General features: G+C 39.7%; 1 protein-coding gene across 1 annotated transcript in view; it reads right to left on the minus strand.

Moving 5' to 3' along the window:
* LOC127441678 (SH3-containing GRB2-like protein 3-interacting protein 1) overlaps window positions 1-27246 on the minus strand; it is a 31439-nt gene continuing 4193 nt past the window's right edge. The window contains exons 2-23 of the mRNA XM_051699331.1: window positions 26808-26871; window positions 23339-23363; window positions 23172-23228; window positions 23027-23084; window positions 22253-22434; window positions 22104-22115; window positions 21564-21575; window positions 20379-20403; window positions 20154-20229; window positions 19980-20044; window positions 19420-19500; window positions 13559-13633; window positions 10778-11455; window positions 9329-9450; window positions 6641-6794; window positions 6289-6400; window positions 6029-6184; window positions 5197-5329; window positions 3714-3916; window positions 3562-3626; window positions 3169-3333; window positions 1-1938 (exon numbers count right to left, since the gene is read on the minus strand). Of these exons, the coding sequence (XP_051555291.1) occupies window positions 1916-1938; window positions 3169-3333; window positions 3562-3626; window positions 3714-3916; window positions 5197-5329; window positions 6029-6184; window positions 6289-6400; window positions 6641-6794; window positions 9329-9450; window positions 10778-11455; window positions 13559-13633; window positions 19420-19500; window positions 19980-20044; window positions 20154-20229; window positions 20379-20403; window positions 21564-21575; window positions 22104-22115; window positions 22253-22434; window positions 23027-23084; window positions 23172-23228; window positions 23339-23363; window positions 26808-26871 (2543 nt within the window). The 3' untranslated portion in view covers window positions 1-1915. The remainder of the gene's footprint in view (window positions 1939-3168; window positions 3334-3561; window positions 3627-3713; window positions 3917-5196; window positions 5330-6028; window positions 6185-6288; window positions 6401-6640; window positions 6795-9328; window positions 9451-10777; window positions 11456-13558; window positions 13634-19419; window positions 19501-19979; window positions 20045-20153; window positions 20230-20378; window positions 20404-21563; window positions 21576-22103; window positions 22116-22252; window positions 22435-23026; window positions 23085-23171; window positions 23229-23338; window positions 23364-26807; window positions 26872-27246) is intronic.

The raw sequence follows: 27246 nt of genomic DNA on the forward strand, positions 1-27246 counted from the left end.
TGAATTTCTTGATTTTATTTTCGAGACATTACATTATTTTCACCTTTGATATACAGTACATAGCATTTTCAGTCTCTATATTCTCTTAAAATCTGGGGACACATTATTACATGAAATGTTTGCATATTCCATTTTCTGAGTGATGTATGAACAAGATGCAAGTTACCTGACAAACACAATATCGCACATTCAGTGGGATAAAAAAAATAATAAACACATTGTTATAAAATGAGACATGTTTCAACCGGAACCTCCCACAAGCAGCAGTTGTCTATCCATCCCTCCACTTTTAAGGTCTGGTATAAGGCCTTAAAACAATTGAAATGAATTAATAAAGTACACTTAATTAATAGCAGAAATAATGCAACCTTTAACTACAAACAGATTATTCAAAACTAGATTGATTTGAGGCTTTTCTAGTGAACATCTCTACACATTTGCCTTTATGGATAATCTCAAATTCACTTGATGGACAATCTCAAATTTTAAAAGGCAATGATCTACATACGAGTGCAGTAAAGAGGTCTATATAGTTCAGAAATCAAAACACATGACGAAATGGCCGGAAATACAGTCCGTAGTATCGTAACAAAGTAAAAAATTAAAGGAGGTGGAAAAAGTTTCAGATTCTCTGTACTGATCACTTAAAACCTCAAACTCTTCTTTAAAAAATAAAAAAAAAAAATAAAAAAAAAACAGTCTAGTAAGGGTATGGAATCCATTATGAACAACAGAACTAGGCATTAAATAAATCACATACATTTTAAATTAAATACAAGTAAAGTGCAGGTCATGAATTTGAAATACTAACAATAACTTGACATGAAATTTGTTCTATGAAACTCGATATCCATTTGGATACATGTATAACAATTTCTATTTTACATTTTTTACACATTATCTTTAAATATTGCTACAGGAAAATGTTTTTGGGAAAGAAAATCCACATTGTGGAAAACCAATTGGAAAACAACTGACTAATTACTTAAGTTGATTTCAATTTAAGAAATTCTGCATCCATGACACAAATGGAGTCTCATTTTCCTAGAATGCTGAAATAAATAAATGAATAATTTAAAGACAGAAAAAAAAAAAAAAAACATGTTGGCATTACTTTTTGCATGAACTATGTATTTCAGAGTTACATCCAAGTTTAAACACTTAATTTAACAGAAGGTAAGTATCCTACAGGCCAGCTAGACAGAAGTGATGCATTCATAACATCCCATCACCAATAACATCAACATAACACTGACACAAGAGGCATTTTACGATGGTAGTGAACAGAAACTATTGTCACTGTGAGTCATTGTATTTCTCTTTAATGGTCTTTAATTGTGGCTATGCTTGGGAAATGAGAGTATCATGTTCATATCCAGTCGCTATTATTATTTTTAAGTCAAATAGCTGGCACACAACATTTAAATTGTTGCAGTGGTATTACTTGTCAGTCTTCGCAATTTCGGATGATATGTGGCCACTACATTATCCAAAGTATAGGTCTCTGTGGAACAATAATAGGATCAAACTCCAAATGAAAGTCTTCAACAGAACTATTGTGAAATTATATGCATATATCTGGAAATAAAACACAAATTATAATGTTCATTATAATGGGGCAGAGAGAGAATGTGCAAAACTGAAAAGTGAAACTCTGTCTTCACCAAAAACCCATTGGAAAAGTCAACGTATTGCATTTGTCCTGAAGTCATATCATACACACAAAAACCTTTGCTAATATTCACATACACACACCCACAAAATGCACTGATGATATTCTACACCAGAGATTATATTCTGAGCGCTGTACTTCCAGAATTTTAATAAAAACATTTTTCGAAAGTCTTTGTAGTGCCAAAAGAGCATCTCAATGTCCCACTCACAGTCCACACAGCAGGTCATTGCTGCAGCTACATCAGTTGACTGCCAAATATTTACCTGTAGAAGGATAATAATAATTAAAAAAAAAATACCTGAAACATACATCTATATAAATCAGATATAAAACAAAATACAACGCATAGTAGGGTTGCACCAATCAGATACCTGGATTGGTATCGCCTCCAGTACTGACCTTTATAAGCGGATCAGGCAGATTATTATTATTATTGAACTGGCTTGAAGAACTTCAATGGAATTACTGTTAAGTATCATGCTACATTGTCCAGTAGACTAGTTAACAACAGTTTTTCATTTTATAATGAAATGTGTATTTAAAGGGTTTTGTTTTTTTACATAAAGAAACACACAGTGAGGTATAAATACTTTAAACTTGTAAACACAAAAAGAACACTGTTTCAGATCAGTCGATATCCAGATTTAGGGTATCGGAATCAGTCTCAGTAGAGAAAGTGGTACTGATGCATCCCTAGAGTAAAACAGACTATAGCTGGGTCTCCATAGAAATACTTCTAATTTTTAAGCACATTTCTAAAAATTAGACTAAAAAAATAGGAATCGTTGCACATTTCCATCCACTACTTCATGCGCATTATCTTGAGGGAGTTGCCTTGTCATGATGGAGCAGCTGAATAACCTCCTTGCTTCGGGTAGAGTTTTACTTGCAGGATTGGAGCAATTGTTTCTCGTTTATTAAATGCTGCCAGGAGACATCGCAGAATAAGTGTAATATGTGATATAATGAGGGCTGAAACGGCTGCGATGACCATACGCCGCCAGCCTCCGCATACCTGGGAGAGCCCACTCTCAAAACTGTTCTGGCGGATTGTAAGGACCCACTTTAACAACGAGCTGTGGGTTAAACACTTCCGAATGTCAAGGGCTATGTTCGAAGGACTGTGCGCCAAGGTCAGACCTTTCATTGGGCCAGTCACATCAAGCTATTGCACACTCATTACATGTGCACAAATGGTCAAAACACGTCATCGTTTTGCAAATAAACTGGTTCCATCACCTTAATGCACGTTTTAACTAATGCAAAACTCTACACAATCCACTTCTGCCAAGAGCAAAGATTTGAGTTTATTCACATATCAAGCATATCCATTAAGGATTTCTTACATGCAATTTCAACATGCGTGTAAAAATAGTTTGATGGAAACCCAGCTTATATAAAAGCAGACTAAATATGTCATATAACCTTCACTATATGGTATTTGGTCCTTTGAACAAACATATTTCTGGAAAGATTTCACTTAACTCACGTACCTGCCGAAAACCTTTTTTTAATCAGGGAGAGTCTATAGCCTGAACCTACAAGTTGGAAATCACAGCCAGACAGTGTGCTGCCCTCACTGGTGAACTGCACTGCGAGTTGTGATGGTTTACTGGGGCCCTCGGCTAACTGGAAGCGAGCGAGTAGAGCGCCCACCCCTGGATATATGGATACATAATGACAGGACAATTGGAAATGGCACATCATAACAGCTTTATGAGAACATTTAAAAACACTAATTCAATAAAACAGAGAAAATGATTTCTGTGAGTAATCATATTTACTATTATTAGGGCATGCTGCTAAGTGTATTACATTGTACAGATGACAACATAAGCTAAGATAAGCAAAGCCTTCCAATCACTTAATATTTGAAGAATAATTACCTCCATTTTCAGACCATTGTGACAGCTCTGGGATCTTCCATGCTATTTTTTGCATCTCTGGGTACCTTAAAAAGCAATGGATGAACAAACATTACTACAAATCAATATACTGCTTGATAATGATTTGCTTGATATTCTTGATTGATCCTCACCAGGTGGCAGGTGGAAGCATGGCCTGTAGTTTGTTCACGCCTCCATCCACAGCTGCCATGAACTGGATGTTGGTGAGGGGTGTTGGTGTGGGCATGGCCTCTGTGTTGTATTTATAGTCTATCCTGAGGTCTGTGCTACTGGCATCACCACGCCAGCTCACCGCCAGGTTCAGTGGAGTGGACTGGATCCCTTCAGCTGATACCTGTGAGGACAAATCTAAAATAATCACACACTACTACAAAGATTATGCTGAGAGAAATACAATTTGATCTCCTCTACAAATACAATTCTAGATTCAGACTGCAATAGTTGTGTTTAAATGCACAGCGATATTCTGATATTAATCAGAATTTGTTCATATTCCGATTATGTCTGCATCATGTAAACGCATGAACCCGGTTAAGGCAATATTCCAGTTTCTAAAAATGGAAATAACAACTAGAATATTACTGTATTAATCAGAATTCTTGGAACTCTCATATAAACACCTTATTCCAATATGCCATGCAACAGAAAACTCATTTATATTTGCGCATGTCCATGCCATGAATGAGAATGATAATCAAGGAGTTGATTAAATTCCAAAAAAATGCATCATAATAAATGGCTAGAGGGCGCATCTTCAGTATTTGCACAAGAGAATAGCAGGAAAAGAACATGCATTTCATAGTTTATTCAGAATATGCTGATTAACAGGAACAGGAATATTCCAATAGCTTTATGAAAAGGCCTTAATCAGAATAAGGACCTTAAAGGAATATTCTGGATTCAGTACAAGTTAGGCACAATCGACAGCATAGATGGCATAATGTTGATTACCACAGAAATGAATTTCGACTAATCCCTCCTTTTCAAAAATCTGGGTTACTGTGAGGCACTTACTTAAAATACTTACTGTTTCAAAACTATAGCCACAAGATGTAATCAATATTTTAGTGTGATAAAAATGCATACTAACCTTTTCTTTGTAAAGTTACATCCAATTTTACAATTTTGTTGTCATGGCGACGTATCGGTGTAAACCCTCAAACCCTAAAACGGCCACAAATATGAGGATTTGAACAACTTTACAGCTCAAAAACACTTGAGTTTTAACAGAAGAATTATTATAAGTGCTTTTATAAAATTATAAGCTTCACATTTCTGCTTTTAAACCATCCAAAAATTGGCCCCATTCAATTCCATTGTAAGTGCCTCACTGTAACCTGATTTATGCATTTATGCATCAAAATTATTTTTTGTGGTATCAACAAATGCTGTTGATTGAGCTTAACCTGTATTGAACCTGGAATATTCCTTTAATCAGAAAATGAAATACAAGTAATCCTTACTGATACAAATATTAGGAGATCTAGTATTTGTAGATCTGCTTTATAGATGTAAAATGTAAAACAAAGTGTGTTTAATGTGAATGCATGCACTACGATGCATCAGCGCTATTCTTTAGCTAAAGCTCATACACGTTCATATAGAAAACTTTACCTGGTACTTGAGCATGTCCACATTGTAATACGTGGCCTGTGGTCTCTGCTCAGAGACTTTTTTCAAGTGACTCATCAGGTTTGGCATGTTCACCCAAAACTCCTTTGAGTCACCTGTAGGTGGTGCCATGTCACTGCAAGACAAAAACATTTCAAAGTTCAAATACAAGTTTCTCGGGGGCCTGGGTAGCTCAGTGGTAAAATACGCTGGCTACCACCCCTGGAGTTCGCTAGCTCGCTAGTTGAGTGACTCCATCCAGGTCTCCTAAGCAACCAAATTGGCCTGGTTGCTAGGGAGGGTAGAGTCACATGGGGTAAACTCCTCGTGGTTGCTATAATGTGGGGCGTTCTCGGTGGGGCGTGTGGTGAGTTGAGCGTGGTTGCCGCGGTGGATGGCGTGAAGCCTCCACACGCGCTATATCTCAGTGGCAATGTGCTCAACAAGGCACATAAGATGCGCGGGTTGACGGTCTCAGACGCGGAGGCAAATTGGATTCATCCTCCGCCACCTGGACTGAGCTGAATCACTACGTGACCACGAGGACTTAAAAGCACATTGGGAATTGGGCATTCCAAATTGGGAGAAAAAGGGGAAAAATCCAAAAAAATTAAAAAATACAAGTTTCTCACAAAGGCTTCAAAATGCGTGTCTTTCTCATACAAGATCCATTTTTTAATTACATGTAAGCATCCAGACACTCCCAATGTTTTTAGAAAGTGGGGTGATTTACAAACGCTTTGCAAATCAGTGTGACTGAATCACAAAAAAGTACCAGTTCAACAGAATGATTCATACAGGAATTGGACTTCACTGCAGACAGTGTCTGTATTACCAGCAGAGGAGCTGTGGGTTGGGGAGGACCTGCTCCAGTCGACTGTACTGGCTGATGGTGAAAGTCAGCACTGGTGGGGTGGGAAGGGTGGAGAAGTGTCTGGTGATTCCTGCTGGGAAAGACAGCACCATCTCACCAGTGATCTTCACCAAACACCTACAACACAGAGTAAGACACAGCTGGAGGAGTCTGAAAATCTGAGTCAGGACTAAAGCCAACATTTTGAATCTAATTGACCACAAAAGAGAGCTCATGCTTACTTAGTGGGATCTGCTCCTTTAAAGTATGCGCTGATGGTCTCTGTGAAGGCGGCCGCCACAGGTAGAGTGTCCTGGGGACCCATTGTGAGGGGACTCGGACCTCTGGAACATGCTGAAATGCAGTAATAGGCCCAATTTTACTCAAAAGTCACAGAACCTCCTACCCCTGACCAAAATAAAACCCTATGCCTTGTAATAATCATCAAACCTGGGCAACATCAGCCAGAAATGACTATGAAATAAACATGAGTTGAGGACCAGTAATAGCATCCCTGTGTTGTTTAATAACATTACAAAGTAAAAAGCAATAACTGATCTGAGCTGTTTGTGTGACAGTTCTGTTGTGGCTCACCTGACACAGACAAGTTGAGTTCTCGGCCTAGGGTAGGTGTGGAAGCTGCGCTTAGAGAGGTGACAGAGGAGATGGAGGAGGTGCTCTCAGCTCTGGCCAGAGGAGCAAAGGGCGGAGGACTCCAGGAGTGGATGGGGGGACTGAAGGGACGAGCCTGCAGAGAAAAAACAACAACAAAAATCATCTACCTCTAAATCTCTAAAAGAATCAGCATTACATGTGTATATCATGTACACATATATACCCATGTATATGTGTATACTGATGTATATCATATATACCCAAATTGGCTAGTTATAGACCGATTTCAAATCTCCCTTTTATGTCGAAAATACTAGAAAAGGTAGTGTCTTCTGAACTATGTTCAATTCTACAGAGAAATAGTATAAATGAACAATTGCAGTCAGGATTTAGGCCCCATCACAGTACAGAAACTGCACTTATCAGAGTTACAAATGACTTGCTCTTATCATCTGATAGTGGCTGCATTTCTCTTCTAGTGCTTTTAGATCTTAGTGCTGCCTTCAATACCATAGATCACAACATTTTCTTGGATAGGCTTGAGAATTATGTTGGCATTTGTGGACTTGCATTAGCATGGTTTAGGTCCTATTTAGCAAACCACTATCACTTTGTCTGTCTAAACGAGGAATTGTCAAATCAAACAAAAGTTAAGTATAGAGTGCCACGGGGAACAGTTTTAGGGCATCTGCTTTTCTCCTTATATATGCTTCCCCTGGGAGACATTATCAGGTATCGTGGAATAAGTTTCCACTGTTATGCCGACAATACCTAACTTTATATTTCTGTGAAACCCAACGAAATTTCACAATTCTCCAAATTAGCAGAGTGTATCAATAAAATCAAAGATTGGATGGCCAGAAATTTCTTTCTACTAAATTCCGACAAAACAGAGGTACTAATTATTGGACCAATAAAATCCCTAAAATAAGCTGCTAAAATATCATTTGACTCTCAATGGATGCACTATTACATCATCTTCTACAGAGAAGAAGTTAGGTGTTATATTTTATACCAATCTGTCCTTTGAAAATCAAATTCTACAAATTTTGATTGTAGAACCGCATTCTTTAAACTAATTAATGTGTTCATGACCTCAAGACTAGATTATTGTAATGCATTACTGGAAAGATGTCCTGCAAGTTTAATAAATAAACAATAAAAAAACCAGTCAGAAATATTATCAAATTAGCCCAATTTTATCGTAGATACATTGGCTACCAGTTAAATTTTGTATTCATTTTAAAATTCTGCTAACTACATACGAAGCATTGAATGGTCTAGCTCCGCAGTACTTAAGTGACCTTCTACCACGCTATATTCCATCAAGTTCATTACAATCGCAAAGTTCTGGCCTGTTAATGGTTCCTAGAATATCAAAATCCACAAAAGGAGGTAGATCCTTTTCCTATTTAGCTCCTAAACTATGGAATAGTCTTCCGAACACTGTTTGGGACTCAGACACACTCACTCAGTTTAAGTCTAGACTAAAAACTCATCTCTTCAGCCAGGTATACACCTAATTTATCCATTAACTCACAATTAGGCTGCTTTAGTTAGTTCTGCCGGAACCAGAAACATTTATCATGATCTGTAACTCTGCAATAAATTAAATGGCATCTATGCTAATATTATTCTATTTGTTTCCCTGTCTCAACCTCGGGATTCAGCTCCATTCCTGCTTGGTGTCAGACTCCACTGCTATGTGTCGCTGAGTGATGATGACTAACTGCAGCTGGTGCCAGCCAGACATCACTCCAGTCTACTACAATGGACATCAGAGGATGAACTGATGCCAACTCCAACCGTAAGACATGGGATACTCCATATGCCACTGCCTGAACCTTGGATTTAGGATGGACCTCACCAAAATGACCTGCCAGTTGAACTGCGATACACCTCACTGATCTCTGCCTGCATCACCTTGGTCTAATGAAGGACTACACTCTTAATACATAGACTATAAATTAATTGCCAACAAAACCCTTCATTAGCCAACTAACAAGGATGATGCATCTATGTGAACTTCTGCAGTTAATCCAGGATGGACTTCAAAGACATTAGTCATTAATCTTACAGTTCTTACAAAATCTTGTTTTAAACCCATACCCTTAACACTTACTTAGTTACTTAGTTTAATTTTAAACCATGACTTGCACTACACAAAAATAACCAATATTGGCATTATATTCATGCTGTTTAGCCAGAGGGGAACTGGCTCCCACAGTGAGCCTGGTTTCTCCCAAGGTTATTTTTCTCCATTAACCAACATCTTATGGAGTTTTGTGTTCCTTACCACAGTCGCCTTCGGCTTGCTCACTGGGGTTATAAATACAATTATTATTTAATTACTTATTTTTAAACACAATTCACAATAATATTTAATCAAACTACACAATGATGACTTAAAGTCTTTATAGACATTACAGTTTCATTTTCTGTTTAAGTATAATTTTCTGTAAAGCTTCTCTGAAACGATGTGTGTTGTGAAAAGTGCTATACAAATAAAAATGACTTGACATATAGTAGAGAATCAGACCATTTGGTGCTGTTAAAAAAATTAATCACATATCTGTATAAATAGCAAAATCACCGCCTTTGATTTCAACAATGCTCAAGAGTAATTAATTCACTCTACAGAGTAAAAGTGTACTAAAGCAGTCGTACCAGATCTGCTAGGTTTGGTTTTCCAGGTGGTAGTTTAGGCCTTGAAGATGGTCTTGGTGGTAGAGGTGGGATCGGGCTGCCAGCAGACAGAGGAGTGCCAGCACGTGCGGGAGAGGACGGCCCTGAAGAGCACAAGAATCCAAAACTCTAATAAATTTACTAGAGAAGTCCTTGGATGAGATTCTCAAATTTACAGAATAATACTGAGGTTGATATTACAGTTAATATAAAGCACAGTAAAAGGTTAATGCAATGTATGGGCTCTCATTTAGCTCTGAGGACTATTAATAATACAGAATGAGTTAAAAAAATAATAATAATGCCTGGCTCTGATTATAACAAATTCTTCTCTGAGAACTAATAGTGTATGGATAAAGGTTTGATGTTGTCTGTACAGTATATTGCACATGCAGACTTTAAAAAGTGGCAACATTGCACACCACCTGAATGGACGAAAACTTTGATGAATTTCAAAACTCTTTTAAATAAACGTAATAAACTTGCTTGTGATATTAGCATTTTGGGTGCCATTACAGCAGTAAAACAAACACTTAGCAAACTACAACCTCAGTTAATATAAGCAGTCATAAAAGGAGCTCTGGGTGTCTCAGGCATCTAGAGATATATCTGCATTGTGGACACTTTAGTGAAGCCAGATTTAACTGATGAACTATTTAAATAATTTTGACATAGGAAAAAATTAAATGTAGGTGTGCTAGCCAATACCAGAGCATACATGGTTTCGCTTGGAGTTAAATTTGAATAGAAACAAATGGTGCAATTGTTTAGAGAAAATTTTCTTTTTTTCAAAAGCAACTAGACTAGATTTAACTTTGATCAAAACCAATAACAGGTTCTGACAAACAATCATCATTTCACAGATGCAATCTGCACTTTAAAGCTCTTAAAGCTTTTCTATTATTTTTATAAGAAAATCTCTCTCTGTCTGACGGTTTATTTGACTACCTAAGTGACGTTCTGTCTGACTAACTGTCAAGCTAGCTTACTGACGGTTTGTCTCACTGTAAAGTCTGTATAATCATTAATCTTCAAACTTTTAAAACTAGTTTAAACTTTTAGACAAGGCTTTGTGAGGTCAACATCAAAGTTTGTCTTGACAAACTTTACTTATCTAGTTTAAATTGTAAATACAAATGTACAGTACAATTGTATGTATGTATATATATATATATATATATATATATTAGTATTTGTTGCACTGAATTTAATTCATGCGGATTTTAATAAAATAAAAATAATTTATTTTCATTAAAGTATTTCAAGAAAAGGGATTTTTCATGAAAATAATTTAACAAAGAATATAAAAGGGTCCTACAAATGGGCTTCATTTTCTTTAGGAAAAATATAATTTCTTATTTTTTTCTTTTGTAATATTTACCCCTTGTGCATCTTTGCACTTTTGCATAAGTCACACAACAGATAACTCACCACTGCCAGGCCCTGGTGAACCCATCACATTCCTGTAGGTAGGAGGCGGCAGTGGAGGTGGCGTTCCCCTGAACCCTCCTGCTGCGATGTCTTTGGGTGACGTGCAAAACACAGCAAACTCCTCTCTCGTCCCAGACAACTCAGGCGTTCTTCTGCTGTTATCACTCAGGGCAAGAGGAGAAGGTATGGGTCCATAAGGAAGTTGCTCAGTTGGCATAAGAGGCAGTCCAGGACTGGTGGGGGTAATGGGGGTCTCCTGGGCGAGCTCTGACTCTGGCAGCTGAAAGCAGCTGGGAAGGGGCAGGGGGCTCAGGGGGGACTCTGAGGGTGGGGGTGGTGGAGGAGAATCTGGAGGCGGGATGGGGTGAAGAGGGGGAGGTGATGAGGCGGGTGGTGGAATGTTAAGAGGTGAGGTCGGTGGCGAGTCCGCGGGGGAAGAGGACAGAGGTGGAGATGGTGCGGGCTCGTCTGGTGGAGGGGGTCTGGCGGGTGAGCGGTCAGTGAAGCTCACCCAGCTACACTGCACAATGTCTGAACCAGACTTGGGGGTCTCAATGGGTCCAAAAACATTGTCCAGGTCAGGAATAGGTGCCACTCCTACTGGGTCTGCTAAAAGTGAGTCCTGATAGGCCGAGGCTGAGCCGTCTCCTCTGACACTAGGAACCACACTATAATAACCTGCTCAGACAAAAGAATAACAAGTAAAACTTTTTTGCCAAAGCAGAAATAAAGCAGAGAACTGTAACAAGGCAATCTTAAAGCTGAAGTATGTAACTTTTTTGGTGTTAAAATACTTTCTTCTATCCCAGCTTAATATGCAGAGACAACTACAAGTAAGCCATTCATAGGTTCATTTTCTCGAAAACTGTTAACACGTCTCTGTTGCACTATAAAAATGTCTTTGAATGACCCGCTTAGGCCCGCCCCAACAACGTTACTTAAGCAATGGAGTGAGTTGGGGGTGGGACTATCTCTTTGTTTGACCAACAACAGATGGAGGGCGTACTAAGAAAACTGTTTTAAAAACAAAGTTTATTTTTAAAATTCCGTTCGGTCTCAAAAATGACAAACTTCAGCTTTAAACCAGTGTTATTAGCAATAAAACAAAAACTAAAAAACATTTTCCGTAACTGAAATAAAAAAAAAAAATCTAACATAATCTATACCTAAATACTAGGGCTGTCAATTGATTAAAATTTTTTTATCAAATTAATTACATGATCTGCTGATTAATTAAACAAATTAAATTGCAATTAATAGCATATATCAATATTTGCTGAAAAAGGCCTCCAATAAAAATACTGCAGTATATAATGATGATTAAATAATTATAAATAATTATATATATATATATATATATAATATTTGTAATACATATTATGATTCAGATAATTAAAATACAGTACATTACAGTGGCAGACAGGTACAGAATTGATTAGGTAAAACAAAAAGTGGCTTTAGAAGACTTAATTGTTTATTTCTATAATTTTAAACATAAGCCTTTTTCTTGGCCTACAGGCCACAGCAATCCATTCTGAAATTGAATTCATCAATCTTTCCTGAGATATATTTATTATAAGGGCTTTTCTAAGGCCGCTGCATTATAAACACAGCGTTTTAGGATGTTGCGTCTTGCTAAACGTAGTTTAAAACATAGAAAAGCACGTCTTGAGATACCTGCATTCAGAGTTGCTGTCTGCTATCATTAAGTGTGGTTTGTTGTTTGTATGGCTGCGCGTTGCTAAAACAGCTGGGGGGACCTGGGTAGCTCAGTGAGCAAAGACGCTGACCACCACCCCTGGAGTCTTGAGTTCAAATCCAGGGCGTGCTGAGTGACTCCAGCCAGGTCTCCTAAGCAACCAAATTGGCCCAGTTGCTAGGGAGGGTACAGTCACATGGGGTAACCTCCTCGTGGTCGCTATAATGTGGTTCTCGTTCTCGGTGGGGCATGTGGTGAGTTGTGCGTGGATGCCACGGAGAATAGCGTGAAGCCTCCACATGTGTCTCTGCGGTAACGTGCTCAAAAAGCCACATGATAAGATGCGCGGATTGACGGTCTCAGACGCGGAGGCAACTGAGGTTCGTCCACCGCCACCCGTGTTGAGGCGAGTTACTACGCCACTACGAGGACTTAAAGCGCATTGGGAATTGGGCATTCCAAATTGGAGAGAAAAGGGGAGAGAGAGAGAAAAAAAGTTGCGCTTACTGCCCCCTGCAGACTGAGATTCCTAAAACATGAAGGTGGTACTTGAAGCTTGAGTTGCTCCGATGGTAGGAATGGTTATGCTCAGGGGGCGTGATCATTTGCGTTAATTTTAGTAACCCCTTATTTTTTATATAATTAATACCAATGAATTAATGTGTTAAATCGACAGCCCTATTAAATAAATTTTCATAACTCAAAGCTAACTAATATAAAATACAATAAAAATGACCTTGTTAATTTAAATTAATTTAATTAATTTGAATTTGTGATGCACAGTATATTACACATTTTCAAACATTCAAAAAAAGCCTTCATTAAATATGAAAATGGCACAATTTAATGGCATTATTTCAATTATAAAATTTAAGGCATTAGCTTTGGTAACCCCAAAGTACTAGAACTAAAATAAAAACAAAACAAATTAAAACTAGAAAACAAACATTCACTTAATTTAAAAATTACAATAACCATGTCTTAAACTGGAATTCGGTTATTTCAAGAAAATTGTGTGCGTTTGTGTGCGTTTGTGTGTGTGTGTGGGGGGGGGTGTTGCACCTTAAAAAAGGTGTACATACCAGAGGATCCTAAAGAGCTAGAACTGCGTCCAGGCGGAGTGACAGGAATGTTCTTTGGAGGAAGTGGAGGCGGAGCTGAAAGGTCAGATGACATAGGCAATGTTCAGAATAGCACACTACCATTCTTTTCTTACTCTTCCTGCAGTGTATAGTATGTACATACTGAGCACAGTATGCAACATTTCCATATGCTTGGGATAGCCAGATGGCCTACTGCCAATCTGTATATTATAATATAAAACATTATAATTAACAGGATAAGAGGAACAACTGTTTAATTGTTTCGTAACCTGGCTTAGAAAGAATATTTGGTTTGAACTGGAAAAAATAAGCTCTGATATTATCTACTTCAAATATCCGATATTGTTACTGTTATATAGTGAATCATACAATACACAGTATATGGACAATTTTGATGCTTTAAACTGTCACTTTCAAAAACAGCCACTTTTTGGACATCCTGTCAAGAAAGCAAGAGACCCAAGAGCAGAGGAACAGTTCACAGGATTTATTGACAGTAAATTAGAATACAGAAGGGCTGGTGAAGCATGGGGAACACGGCACCGACTGCAGCAGGAAGGCGGTGAATGTGTTTGTAGATGTGTGCGCGTCATGGTCATGTGGAGAGCAGATTCGTTAGGAATCCTACATGAAGAGTGTGTTTGTAAGTGTGTATGCATCGCGGCAGTGTAGAGAGCAGATCTGTGTGGAATCCTCAGTGAAGAGTGTGTTTGTAGGTGTGTAAGCGAAGTGGAAGTAGGGAGCAGATCCATGAGGAATCCTCCACTGAAGAACATGTGGGCAGAAGGACAAGCGCAGCAGCAAACTGGAAGGTAACCACAATCCAAACAAACGGATAGAGATGGGTAACCAATACAGATACATAAGACAGGACCAACTGAGGCAAAGAGTGAAGTGAATTACTTGAACACACAACAACAATCTAGCCAAGATCATGACACAATGAAGGGTTTAAGTAGGCAGAGTTGTCAGCACGCTAATTAGTGGCATGATCAGCGTTACCATGGAAACAATCAGTGTTCCCATGGAAACGTCGACCACGCATGCCAGCAGCACCTGAGACACATGAGGGAGAGAAAAACAAAACAAACAGAACAAACCAGCAAATTCACCGGGACCGTGACAGTACCCCCCACCCTAGGGATGTCTTCTGGCATCCCCACCAGAGTTACCTTGCTGGAGGTGGAATTGATCAATGAGGGCACGGTCCAGGATGTACCGAGCCCCAACATCTCTCCTCAGGTCCATAACCCTCCCAGTCAACCAGGTACTGGAACCCTCTGCCCTCCACCTGACGTCGATCAACCTTTTGACTGTATGTGCTGGAGAGCCCTCAACTAGACATGGTGGATGCGGACAGGTGTGGTGGGATGCAAATTGGAATGAAAAACTGGTTTAATTTTAGAAACATGGAAAATGGGATGGATGCTTTTGAGGTAGGGAGGTAACTTGAGATGGACCACCACCGGACTAATGACCTTAATGATGGGAAATGGCCCAATAAACTTGGGACCCAGCTTATGTTAGGGGAGTCATAGCAGAATGTCCTTGGAGGACAACCAGACCTTCTGACCACACACGTAAGCTGGGGGCTTGGACCGGTGCCGGTACGCCAACCTCTTAACACGAGCGGCAGTCTGTATGAGGGCTTCTCTGGCGGCTTTCCAGGTGCGACGACAACTTTGAATAAAGGCGTGAGCAGACGGGACCAGAATGTCGGGCTCTTGGGCAGGGAACAAAGGGGGTTGGTAACCGAGGCTACACTGGAAGGGTGATAACCCTGTAGACGACAACTGTAGAGTTGTGGGCATACTAAATTCTAAAATGAAATGGATTACGGGAGGCCATACAGTGCAGGGTCTTCTCAAGTTCCTGATCAGCCCACTCCGCCTGCCCATTTGTCTGGGGATGTGACCCAGAGGACAAACTCACATTAGCCCCTAGCTGTCCAAAAGCGTGACACAAATTGGGGGCCTCTGTCAGAAACCACATCGACTGGGAGGCCATGAATGGAGAAAACATGGTTAATGATTGCCACCGCTGTCTCCCTCGCTGTGGGTAATTTGGGGAGGGAAATGAAGTGAGCCACCTTCGAGAACCGGTCCACAGCAGTCAAAACGACTGTATTGCCATGGGAAGGGGGAGACCGGTAACAAAATCCATGGCTATGTGACACCAGGGTCTCGAGGGGACTGACAGCGGTTGGAGGAAGCCCGGCCGGGGGTTGACTGGAGGATTTATTTGAAGCGCAAATGGAGCAAGCAGCTACAAACCGGCATACATCCTGTGCTAGCGATGGCCACCAGAATCTCTGTCTAATGAGCACCTGGGTGCGAGCTGCCCCTGGATGACAAGCAATATTGGATGAGTGATCCCACTGTAGGATGCGTGTCCAAACTGATCACGGAACAAATAACAGACTCGCTGGGCATGTAGCAGGAGGAGCGGAGTGGAGTTACGTAGCGCAGCACAGACTTTGGCCTCCATATCCCAGGATACCATGCCTACCACCCGAGGGGCAGATAGAATGGTATCCGGTGGGATGGTAGAGGTCTCGACTTTGAAACATCGAGATAACGTATCAGATTTAATGTTCTTAGAGCCCAGATGATACAAGAGAATCAAGTCGAACCTGGTGAAAAACAGTGCCCAGCGAGCCTGTCTACAATTAAGGCGCTTAGCGCTACAGATGTACTCTAGGTTCTTATGATCAGTCCAGACCACGAAAGGTACCCCCGAACCCTCTAACCAGTGATGCCACTCAGCCAAAGCCAGCCGGACCGCCAGCAATTCTTTGTTACCGACGTCATAATTCTGTTCAGCTGGAGTTAAGCGGTGTGAGAAAAAAGTGCATGGATGCACCTTTCTGTCCAAGGAAGAGCGCTGCGACAGAACTGCTGCGACCCCAACCTCTGACGCCTCCACCACAAACTGACATGAAAGGTCGTGAGTACTAAGAATAGGGGCGGTGGTAAACCGCTTCTTTAATTTAGAAAACGTGGCATCGGCCCGTGGAGACAAACAAAAGTCAGTGTGGGTGGAGGTGAGATCTGTAAGAGGTGCGGAGAGTTGGCTGTAGTTACGAATAAACCTACGATAAAAATTAGCGAACCCCAGAAATCTCTGCAAGGCCTTCTCCAGTCGGAGATGGCTCTGACCTAGGCAGGCTCCAAGCACACTCCCTCGGACGAAACGATGAACCCCAGGAACAGAACAGACTGTGCATGAAAAGCGCACTTCTCCGCTTTAACGAACAGCTGATTCTCTAGCAGTAGCTGAAGCACCTTCCTGACATGCTGGACATGGTCCTGGATATTCTGGGATTAGATCAGAATATCATCTAGATAGACAAACACAAAACGGTTGACCATGTCTCTGAGCACGTCATTCACGAGCCTCTGGAAGACGGCTGGGGCGTTGACCAATCTGAACGGCATAACCAAATATTCAAAGTGCCCCCTTCTTCTTCTTTCCTAGCATTTGTCCCGCATAGGTGCAGGGTCCGCTTGTTGCCATTTGATGCGACCAAAATCATCCCAGCTCCCTGCAAGAGTTTGAAAGCTGAAGACATCAACGGCAAAGGATAACGATTCTTCACCGTGATGTCATTCAGCCCCCAATACTCTATGCAAGGTCTAAGCGAGCCGTCCTTCTTCTCCACAAAGAAGAACCCTGTCCCTTCCAGAGAAGAGGAAGGGCAGATGAGACCAGCTGCCAGAGAATCATTGATGTACCTGTTCATGGCCTCCCTCTCAGGAGCAGAGAGCAAAAACAGCCATCTTTGTGGAGAAGTGCCAGGGAGAAAATCAATATCACAATCACATGGGTGATGAGGAGGTAGGGTCGCGGTGCGGGACCGGCTGAACACATTTCAGTCATTGTATGCCAACGGTACTCTGGATAAATCCGTTGATTCATCTTGAAACAAAACACAAGACTGGACAAGGGAGATAGCAGAGTTAAGACAGTGAGACAAACAGTACGAACTCCAAGCAAGAACAGTACTGGTTGACCAGTCTATGTGTGGGTTGTGCATGACCAACCAAGGATGCCCCAACACAATCGGTGCCAATGGAGATTGGACCAGTTAGAAGGATAACTGTTCCGAATGATTACCACAGACAAAGGTAACTGGCTTGGTGGAATGGGTGATGATGGTCAGGGGCGTGCCGCTGATGGTATGGGATGTTATAGGTTCGTCCAACTGGACCACCGGAACTTGCCACTTGAAAGCCAAGTCGATGTCCAGAATGTTCCCTTCGGCAAGAGTACATAGTCCGGGGGTTTTGCTCAGGGGTGTTGCGCTCGCCAGTAGCTCCTGCCTACTGCAGTGGCTTTTACTGGACAGGAGGCGGAGACATGGCCAGGACGGGCACACTATAAACAGAGTCCTTGGGTGAGGCATCGCTGCTTCTCTTCGGGAGAAAGCAGAGTCCTCCCGATCTGCATGGGCTCTGTTTTGGACCGTGATTGCGATGGCCTGGCAGGAACAGTGGACTGGATATGGCGGTCAGCCACCTGGGCAGGTGGAGAACGGCGACGACGCAGGTTCAGGCGCTGATCCACTCGGATGGCCAGATCCACTAGGTCGTCAAAGCGGGGAGGCGGGTCCAAGGCACAGACTTAATCCTGGATGTTGTCGGATAGCCCATGCAGAAACCGGACCCACTGCGTGATCATTCCACTCACAAGATGCGGCAAGGGTGCGGAACTCGAAGGCATAGTCTGCGACCTGCCGGTTTCCCTGAGACAATCCAGATAAAACCCTCGCCGTCTCATGACCTTGAGCTGAGCGATCAAACACTCGGCGGAGCTCTGCCAAGAATGCTTGGAATGAAGCGCAACAGGGATGTCCGTTGTCCCACATGGCGGTTCCCCAGTCACCGGCCCTTCTGATGAGGAGCGTGATGACGCATGCCGCCTTCATTGTCTCCAATGGGGAAAAAGAGAGCGGCAACAAGAAGTACAAGGAACATTGTGAAAGGAAAGTGCGGCAAGAACCCGCCTCACCTGAGAACGGGCTGGAGGATTGCGATGAGGCTCAGAGCGTCCAGAAACGTGGGGAACCGCCAGAGCTGGTGAGGGCGCTTCCTGGGTGGGACCAGTATCAGGAGGCTGGCGGAGTTGTTGGACGACAGAGGTGAGCACAGCGAGCTGCATCGCCATCATCTCCAGAGCCCGGTTAGAAGCAGAGATCTCATCCTGCTGATGTCCCAGTAAAGCTCCCTGCTAAGAAAGGGTGGAGTGAAGAGTGGATTCCTCCACTGGGTCCATCCTGGTTAGATTGTTCTGTCAGAAAGCAAGAGACCCAAGAGCAAAGGAACAGTTCACAGGATTTATTGACAATAAATTAGAACACAGCAGGGCTGGCGAAGTGTGGGGGTGTATGCGTCGTGGTAGTAGGGAATAGATCCGTGAGGAACCCTCCTTGAAGAATGTGTGGACAAAAGGACAGGTGCAGCAACAAACTGGAAGGTAACTGCACTTAAGACAAACGGGCAGAAACGGGCAACCAATACAGATACACGAGCGAGGTGAGTTACTTGAACACAACAACAATCTAGCTTGAAATCAAACTTGACACAACAAAGTGTTTAAGTAGGCAGAGAATCAACGGAGAACAGGTGCTGTCAGCACGCTAATTAGTGGCATGATCAACATTCCCATGGAAACAATCAGTGTTCCCATAAAAATGGCGATCACACATGCCGGCAGCACCTGAGACACACGAGGGAGAAAAAAACAAAACAAACAGAACAAACCGGCGAATTCACAGGGACCGTGACACATCCACAACCTGAATGAGAACAGCGTGCTCTGGTGAATTTGTGGTGCAGTACCTCCAGTGGGCAGAGATCTGCTCAGAGAAGTGGTGGAGAGAGAGGCAGATTGACACCAGAGCTCCGGCTCAACTGTAAACACTAAATGCAGGAGGACAACATAACACCACAAAAGAATACATGAAATAAGCATCCATCCATACAACTGTCAACTAAAACACATATTTAATAAGTCATAGTAATGCAAAACAGTGAATAACAATTTTTGATTAAGTCTTAAAAACAGTTTCTAAAGCCTTGATTAAGGTTAAGATCTCATACAAAGCTAATCTTTTAAATCAAGTATAACCCTTTGACAAATAAAGTAACTTCAGGTCATTATATTTCATCCAATGAGTCTGTAGATTTCTTGGTTGAGGCTGTGTTGAAAAATCGCTGTGTTATTTGTTATCATCATTATTTACATTTACATTCAATTACCTGGCAGATACTTTTATCCACAGCGATAATTATGGAATATTACAACGGATTATCATTTGTGTAAGACGTCAACAATTAGTTAGGAATCTTAATTTAGTTATTCACTTTATTTAAGCTTGCCAATCAGGCATAAGGTTTACCTTCTGAGTTGTGTGCTTCAAGACTGGTCTTAAATGATGGGCTGAAGAACACTGATGCGTTTTCTCTTATATTGCAAGACAGAAGAATAAAAGAAGGTCAAACCACACCCACATTTTAGTAATATAATTACATTTAATAAAATGAGCAGAACCACAAACATACAGCATACTGACCTGGGTGTTTCTGAACCAGGCCCTGGGGTTGTCGTGGGTGTTGGAGTAGATCGTCTTGGTCTGGCAATCTCCTCACCTGGAATATGCAAGACTATACATTTATACATAGGCTTTAATATTTATCAATTTTTATTTTTATTACTTTTTGTTCATTTTATTAATGTTCATAACATTTGTTGCATAGAATATCAATGCTCAGAGGAATCAATACGTGAAAACACTTACTTGACAGGTTTCGTTTCATCTGGCACTGTAATAAAGAATATAGAAGGAGAAAATGGCAAAAAATAAAGACATTTGAAAACCATCAGAAATAAAACAAAGCAATAAGCAACAAGTGGCAGTGTTTAACATTGATTTTCCCATGGTTAAGGGATATTGTAAGGCATGATGCAAAGTAATTGTACCCCTTTATTCATTGTGAAACACAGCCTTGAGCTGCTTATTTCTTTTATAAAGCATATTAAAAACAAGTCACAGTAAACCATTCTTCCACCAATTAAGTCTATAAGCTTTTGTGCGTTTATAACTGTAGGTTGTTTACAGTTGCAACGTAGCAACTTGGTGCATTAATATACTGAAGAGTTCAATAATGTGCACTCACAGATGTGCATATATTGACAACATCTTTGAACGTGGGTCATCCAATCAGGTTTTAGAGCTAGAACAGTCCGTCTTATACAGTTAACACCTGATTGATGGGAAAAAGTCTCCCTTGCTTTGACCTTTCATGCATGCATTACCACAAAACAAGTTTCAAAAACTCAAATGTGCTACTGAAGGTTTTTACTTATTGAGGTCATCAGAGAATGTCAAGCAGAGTACATTATTTGGCACATGAATGATATTTTCTGTTATTTAATTTTTGATGAAGCCTCTCTGACACAACAGATGAATGACGAACATCTTCAGCTAATGGAGAAGAGTCCAAGTGCCAACATTGGACTCTATTTGACATCACTTTAAAAACATGCTGAAAGCTGCTGATGATAGAGAATGTGATCACTCGTTTTGATCAATGAGCTGTATCAAGCTCCATCAACACATGGGTTATACAGTACATGAAATAAAACCTAAAACAATGTCCAAAACATACACTAAGTTATCTATGACTAAGTAAGTTCTACAAAATCAATATGCCACATCTGATTGCATGCCAACATGTACAACATAAATCCTCAATAAATCCAGGCAAAAAAAAAAAAATAAAAATAAATAAATAAAAAATAAATGAAACAAAAAACCCAAACCAATCCAAAACAGAACAGAACAGAAAAAAAACAGAAAGAAACTAAATAAAACTAAACAAAACCACAAAACTAAATCAAAACAAACAAAAACTCAAAACCAAATCAAAAACAAAAACACAAAACCAAACCAAAAAACACAATTCAAATAAATTATACTCACTGGACTTCGCCTCTGCGATCAGCATAAAGGAAGAAAAAACAGACCTGGTCAGAGAGCGAGTGACAGATCAGTAAATCATTAATATTAACAAAAATACTCAAAAGGGAAAAAAAAAAAAACATCCAGATGGATCTTTCATATTGAGTGATAGTCTAATAAATAATAGTCAAATAAATAAACAAAAATATGGATTTAATCACAAATCGGACATCACTTTGGCTTGCGAGCAAGTTCTACTTTACACAAGCTCTACCTAAAAACAATATAAAGGTGATAAAATATTTAAGAGCAAAGTGTATCTAGAAAAATGTACATTCACTATAGAAATGTCCATGGCTTTTCCATGACTGCTGATATTTTGTTCATTTCCATGACTTTTCCAGGCCAATCATTAGAAAATTCCCTGATATATCCAGGTTTTGCATGACTGTGGGAACCTTGACACACATGCAAGAGTCATGTTTCTCTTTACAAGCGCAGACTGATGAGACGTATGAGAATCGAACTCAAGAATGAAGAGGCCTCAAGACACTGGCTTACCGGACTCTTTCTCTGTGTGAGGAAACAAATAGAAGAACAGAGGAAATACATCTCAGAATTATCATCTCTGCTGATTACAAGTGACATTGGAAAAATGTAGCTGAAATCATTTCCAGTTCAGAACTGGAAAGTAAAACATAGAGACGTACAAGAGGAGAAGGAGATATCGCCAACGTCCCCACTGAGGCCTTCAGCTCATCCATAGTAGACACTGTACAGCTGCCACTATTTGCTGCCAGGGGCTTGATCTTGATCTTAAATTTCTTCTCATGTTCCTCCTCACCCTCTGACTCACTGGAGGAGCAGAGCGTCTTTTGGACTTTTGGAGCTGGTGAGACTTATTAAGGAAGAGTATTTTCAAAAGTGTAAGTAGACTACACACACAGAAGTCTACCGGTACTCTTACAGTAACTTGTAAACCTCTCAAAGTGCATAAAGTGTGATTAAATAATCAAAGTTATTAATGACTGAGATACGCCTGAAAAAATAAAACTAAACAAGAGCAAAATTATACAAATTTAGATCTCAAATGTACATTTCCTAAAGAATTCTTAAATTCTTAAAGAAAGGGTAAAAACTGAGGCAAGCATCACTATTTTTATTGCTCAACTTAGGGTTGGGGATCTAAACAAACACCCTAACCGTAAGTGTTAAACTTGGGTGCAAGAAAGTAACGCAAGGCTAGCGATGAAAATGCGATGCACACGCTTCTGTTATTTTTTGTTACAATGAGGTTAAAGAAAAAGTACTTAATTTTTATAAACTAACTATTTCAAAACCAAAATTGCTGTAATAACGTTATACTTTTTAAACATTCCATCTCCATAGTTATTGCTTTTACTTTAGTCAATTAAGTGGAAGAAGAGATAACAAGGATGTTGAAACAGTTCAGACATATATGCTTGCAAAGGCAGAAAGGATATTTCCTCCTTGATCTCCTGGTTTAACACTGTAGCCCTCATCATCCACATTGGGAGAGTTCTGTTATGGAAAAGACAAACAAATGAGGCATTGCATTCACTTTAGCTATAAAGAGATTTATGCTCATGTTAATTCGGCATTACTTACATATCGATCCCAGTCAATCTCACCATAGAAACCATTGGGTGCTCCATTAGCTTTTTTCTGGAAATAAAAATTTAGACATGAACAATCAAAATGAATATTAATTAACAACACTATCTAAAGTAAGTTTGTAGACTGCTTTTTGACTTGATGAGCTATGCCGTACTCACAGATTTTTCTTTGTCTGGTGATCCCCTGAAAGAGAAGAAAGCAATGGTTGTTCATTTTCCTTCTACATAGAATGCAACTGTTTGATTCCAAATGACATAAAATTTACCTAGAATTCTCTATTAGAGTGTAAAGATTAATGGTTGACCGATATGGGGGTTTCAATGGCCGATACCGATATCTAGAGAGCAGGATGGCCATAATACAATTTAACAACTAGAGGCAGATCTACCGGGGTGGCAAATGCCACCCTAAGAAAAAGCATCGCCACCCCATCTGCCACCCCAGCATAAGTATCCAAATGTAATCATAAATGTAAGTATATTATCGTTGATTTTGTCATTGTGTAAGGGTTTATTCGTGTCAAACTGCCTAAACTCTCACCAAACGCACAAATGACTACAGACCCATTGAATGATTACAGCAGCAACCAATCCCGTGATTGTTTACAGCAGCAGCCAATCACAGCATCGACCAATTGCCTACCTACTATTGCAGCGCATGTACAGTGTTTGGGCTCTTGCGGGTTGATGAGCTTACTGTATTTCCTCAACAACAGTGACCACATGGACAAATAAGTGGAAAAAATGAGGTAAAAGATTAATTTCTCAGTTGTTTCCAGGTATTCACTGAATGATTATTAGATACATCACTGTCAGTTATGGGTTGAGACGGATGAGACGTGTCCTCACCACTTTTTGAAATAGCTTTCGTCAGGTATGTGTATAATCCACATGAAACATCTCCAGTTCTTGAGTTGAAGTTTCTATTTCATCTGTGTGTGTTTTGACTGGTGATCCGGCACTGGAATGTGTTATTTTGAATGTTATGATAAGTGTTGATAAGCGGCTGTTATCAGTGTCATTTAATGTCAGCAGTTTTGCCGCAGCTTGCGCTCTTTTCCATGTCCCCCATTGTGATGACCTTCTCAAATGTATTGTTTGTGTGTTGTCAATTTCTCTTTCTCTCCCTCTCTCTTAATCACTCTCAGGTGTGGGGTAAGCAGGTGAGCTGATTGTTGATGGGGCGCACCGGTGCGCAGTGTGTTTCCTCCCTATATAAACTGAGTGTTTCATGACTGTTTGTGAACTGTGTCATCTTGTTCCCGGGCGCTCAGGCACATTCTGGGTTCCTGCTGCTGGAGTGGAGAGTTTGTGATTGTTGCTGGTTGAATTTTGGAGTTCGCTGTTTTTTCATATACAGAACTGTTAAAAATGTGTCTGTGTTTCCGCTACTCTCGTCTCCCCGCAAATGTATTGCATTTTATTTTTAAAATGTAACACCCATCCACTGATGTACAAATGCAATCTTGTTTTATTTAAATAAAAAGTTAAATTTGGGTGAATTAGAATCCAAAACCTCTAAAAATTAAGGCAAAAAGTTACCACTAGATCAATCAGTCATTTTCTTAATCAAAGTGCTGATCTATGTGTTCATCTACTGATTAACAAAATCCCAAGACTGATAGTGGCAGATGTAGAAATGAAATTACCATATTTTGTGAAATATCTGGGTGCTTGAATCAGTCATTAAGAATGACTGTTGATCAAAACAGGTCATTTAAAAGAATCTTTTACTGAGCATAACATAATTAATATTCATGAGTTTTGCAGCACTGTCCCCCACAGTACAATTTTCTGTACAATTTATTTTTATTTAGACCAAACTTTGTGTTAATCTTTGCTTTCAAATTGAATATTCCAGCTGTTACAAAGGTGATGGGCCTATAGGTCTTTATTAGCAGAATAACATGGGATATGCATGCATTTTCCATCCATGGGTACACTTAACAAAGGTGGTGACGTTTAGTCCAGATTGCTGGTTCTATAAAGCATAGAGACATTTAGAATTTGTTGATGTGTTTAATAGACAATGTCTTGGTGCTCTGGAGATAGAAATTTTGTTACTTATTTTTTATTATGCAAATATTATTTGTTTTAATGTTGGCAAATCAGTAGCAAAATGGTTACTATGAGGTTCCTGTGGAAATGCAGTTGTATCACAAATTCATGGACATTTATAATTTGATAGTGACTCCAATTAATGAACTAGTACTTGTTGCAATGAAGCTTGGAACCTTAATCCATAAGAACTATGCATGGGAGCTTGCTTTAGTGTTGCCACCCCACAAAAACCTTTCTATATCCGCCCCTGTTAACAACAGCAAATCAGATGTATACAAAATTTCTAAAGTGAAATATTTAGTCAGATTTGCATAAAAAAAATAATAACAAAATTAAAAAAAACAATTTTAAACAGGAAGTGTTGATTATCCATTGATACATCTATTGGTAGATTTTGGAACTGACACAAGGAAAAGTTAACACTTTGTCGGCCGACATGGATAATTGCAAAATAGCCAACTATCAGCCGATTAATCGGCCTGACCGATATATCAGTCAATCTACTGGAGATGACATAGTGGGACCCTAAAAAATGGGTCGTAGGTCTGTTCAGATGGGGTCACAAAAAGCAGGGAAAAAAAATAAAAAATGCTTAAAACTAGACAAGTATGGACTGTAAACAAAAAGGCTTTTCAATTTAAAATTTGAATATTTGTCAAATTTAAGCTAAAAATGCACATTCAAATGCTAAAATGAGCATTAGAATTTTGCATGTATGCCAAGCACTGATGATGACTTTCATTCTTGGGCTAAAACAGAAGCAGTGCAACGAAGCAAACAGAAAGCAGGTGTCTCAAGACGAGTTTTAAAGGTTCCTTTTAAACTGACACAGCAACTAAGAAAATGCATCATGACTGCACGTGACACTGTAAAAACAGCGAGATACGGCGGAACTGTCTAAGATGTCCGTCTAGTGCATGCTTACGTAGAAAAAGACGAACACGTTTACACGTTCAGAGTGAACGGCCCCCCAGAGGTGAAGGTCTTTTGCCAGTTGTGTCTTCTTGACTATGCACTGCGCTCTTATTAGCATCTCGCTGCATAAGCATTAGATATGTACATACAAGTGTATTTAATAAAAAATAAAAAAAAATTTACTTTATATTTGAGAATATGAACTGGCTAAATCTTTTGTCATTTTATGCATATTTGTTAACAGCCAGATTTGTTCTTTGCAATAAACAATCGCTACAACACAATGCTGATTGGCTTATGTTGCATTCTCTTGTGGATGTAAGAGACAACGTAGGTTTAAAAATCAGATGTCTTTTTTCCCTACCTGAAATAATGTCTTTAAAATTGGAATATAATTCGAATTTCAAATAATATAATACAAAATTCTAATAATTCAAATTTTGGTAATATTTCAGTGAAAATTCGCATTAAGTTTCTTAACGCTGTTGACAGCCCTAAAGACTGTGTGACCAAATCTAACTCTAACAGTATTTAGTGGCAAATTCATCTGTCATGTGGTAACATGGTTAATGTGAATAATATTGTATTTTGTTTAGAGATCCAGTAAATAGAGCTGGTTTCCTTGATCACATCACTAATTGTTCTTACTCACGTGGAGTCAGTGTCCTTTTCTTTCTTCCGTATCCCAAAGGCCTTTCGGGTACGCTTTTTCAATCCTGTTAAAATTCATATTTATTATTATCCCTTAGAGTCAAGTGTAAGAAATAAATAATATACAGAGACAATCAATCTAGATGTCATTCAATAAACATTAAATACAAAGTAATAAATTCAGTGCATAGCTAAATACATGGCAGAGTAAGAAATACACAAACATCAGTATAACATGCTTTCTGAGTTCAGACACCAAGGGAGTTAAGTTTTATATAAATATTTCAACATCTGCAACTAAAAAATGCAAAACCATTTTTTTCCAAGGCCTCTTTTTGCATCCAGACCTACAAATTAACTCTGTGCTTGGATTCACAGAACGAGTTTGACCTGGATGACCAAATCTGCAATGATGCCACACCATGCTGTCTTGCACTAAT

The sequence above is a fragment of the Myxocyprinus asiaticus genome, chromosome 5 (assembly GCF_019703515.2).
Source record: "Myxocyprinus asiaticus isolate MX2 ecotype Aquarium Trade chromosome 5, UBuf_Myxa_2, whole genome shotgun sequence".
NCBI classification, from domain to species: domain Eukaryota; kingdom Metazoa; phylum Chordata; class Actinopteri; order Cypriniformes; family Catostomidae; genus Myxocyprinus; species Myxocyprinus asiaticus.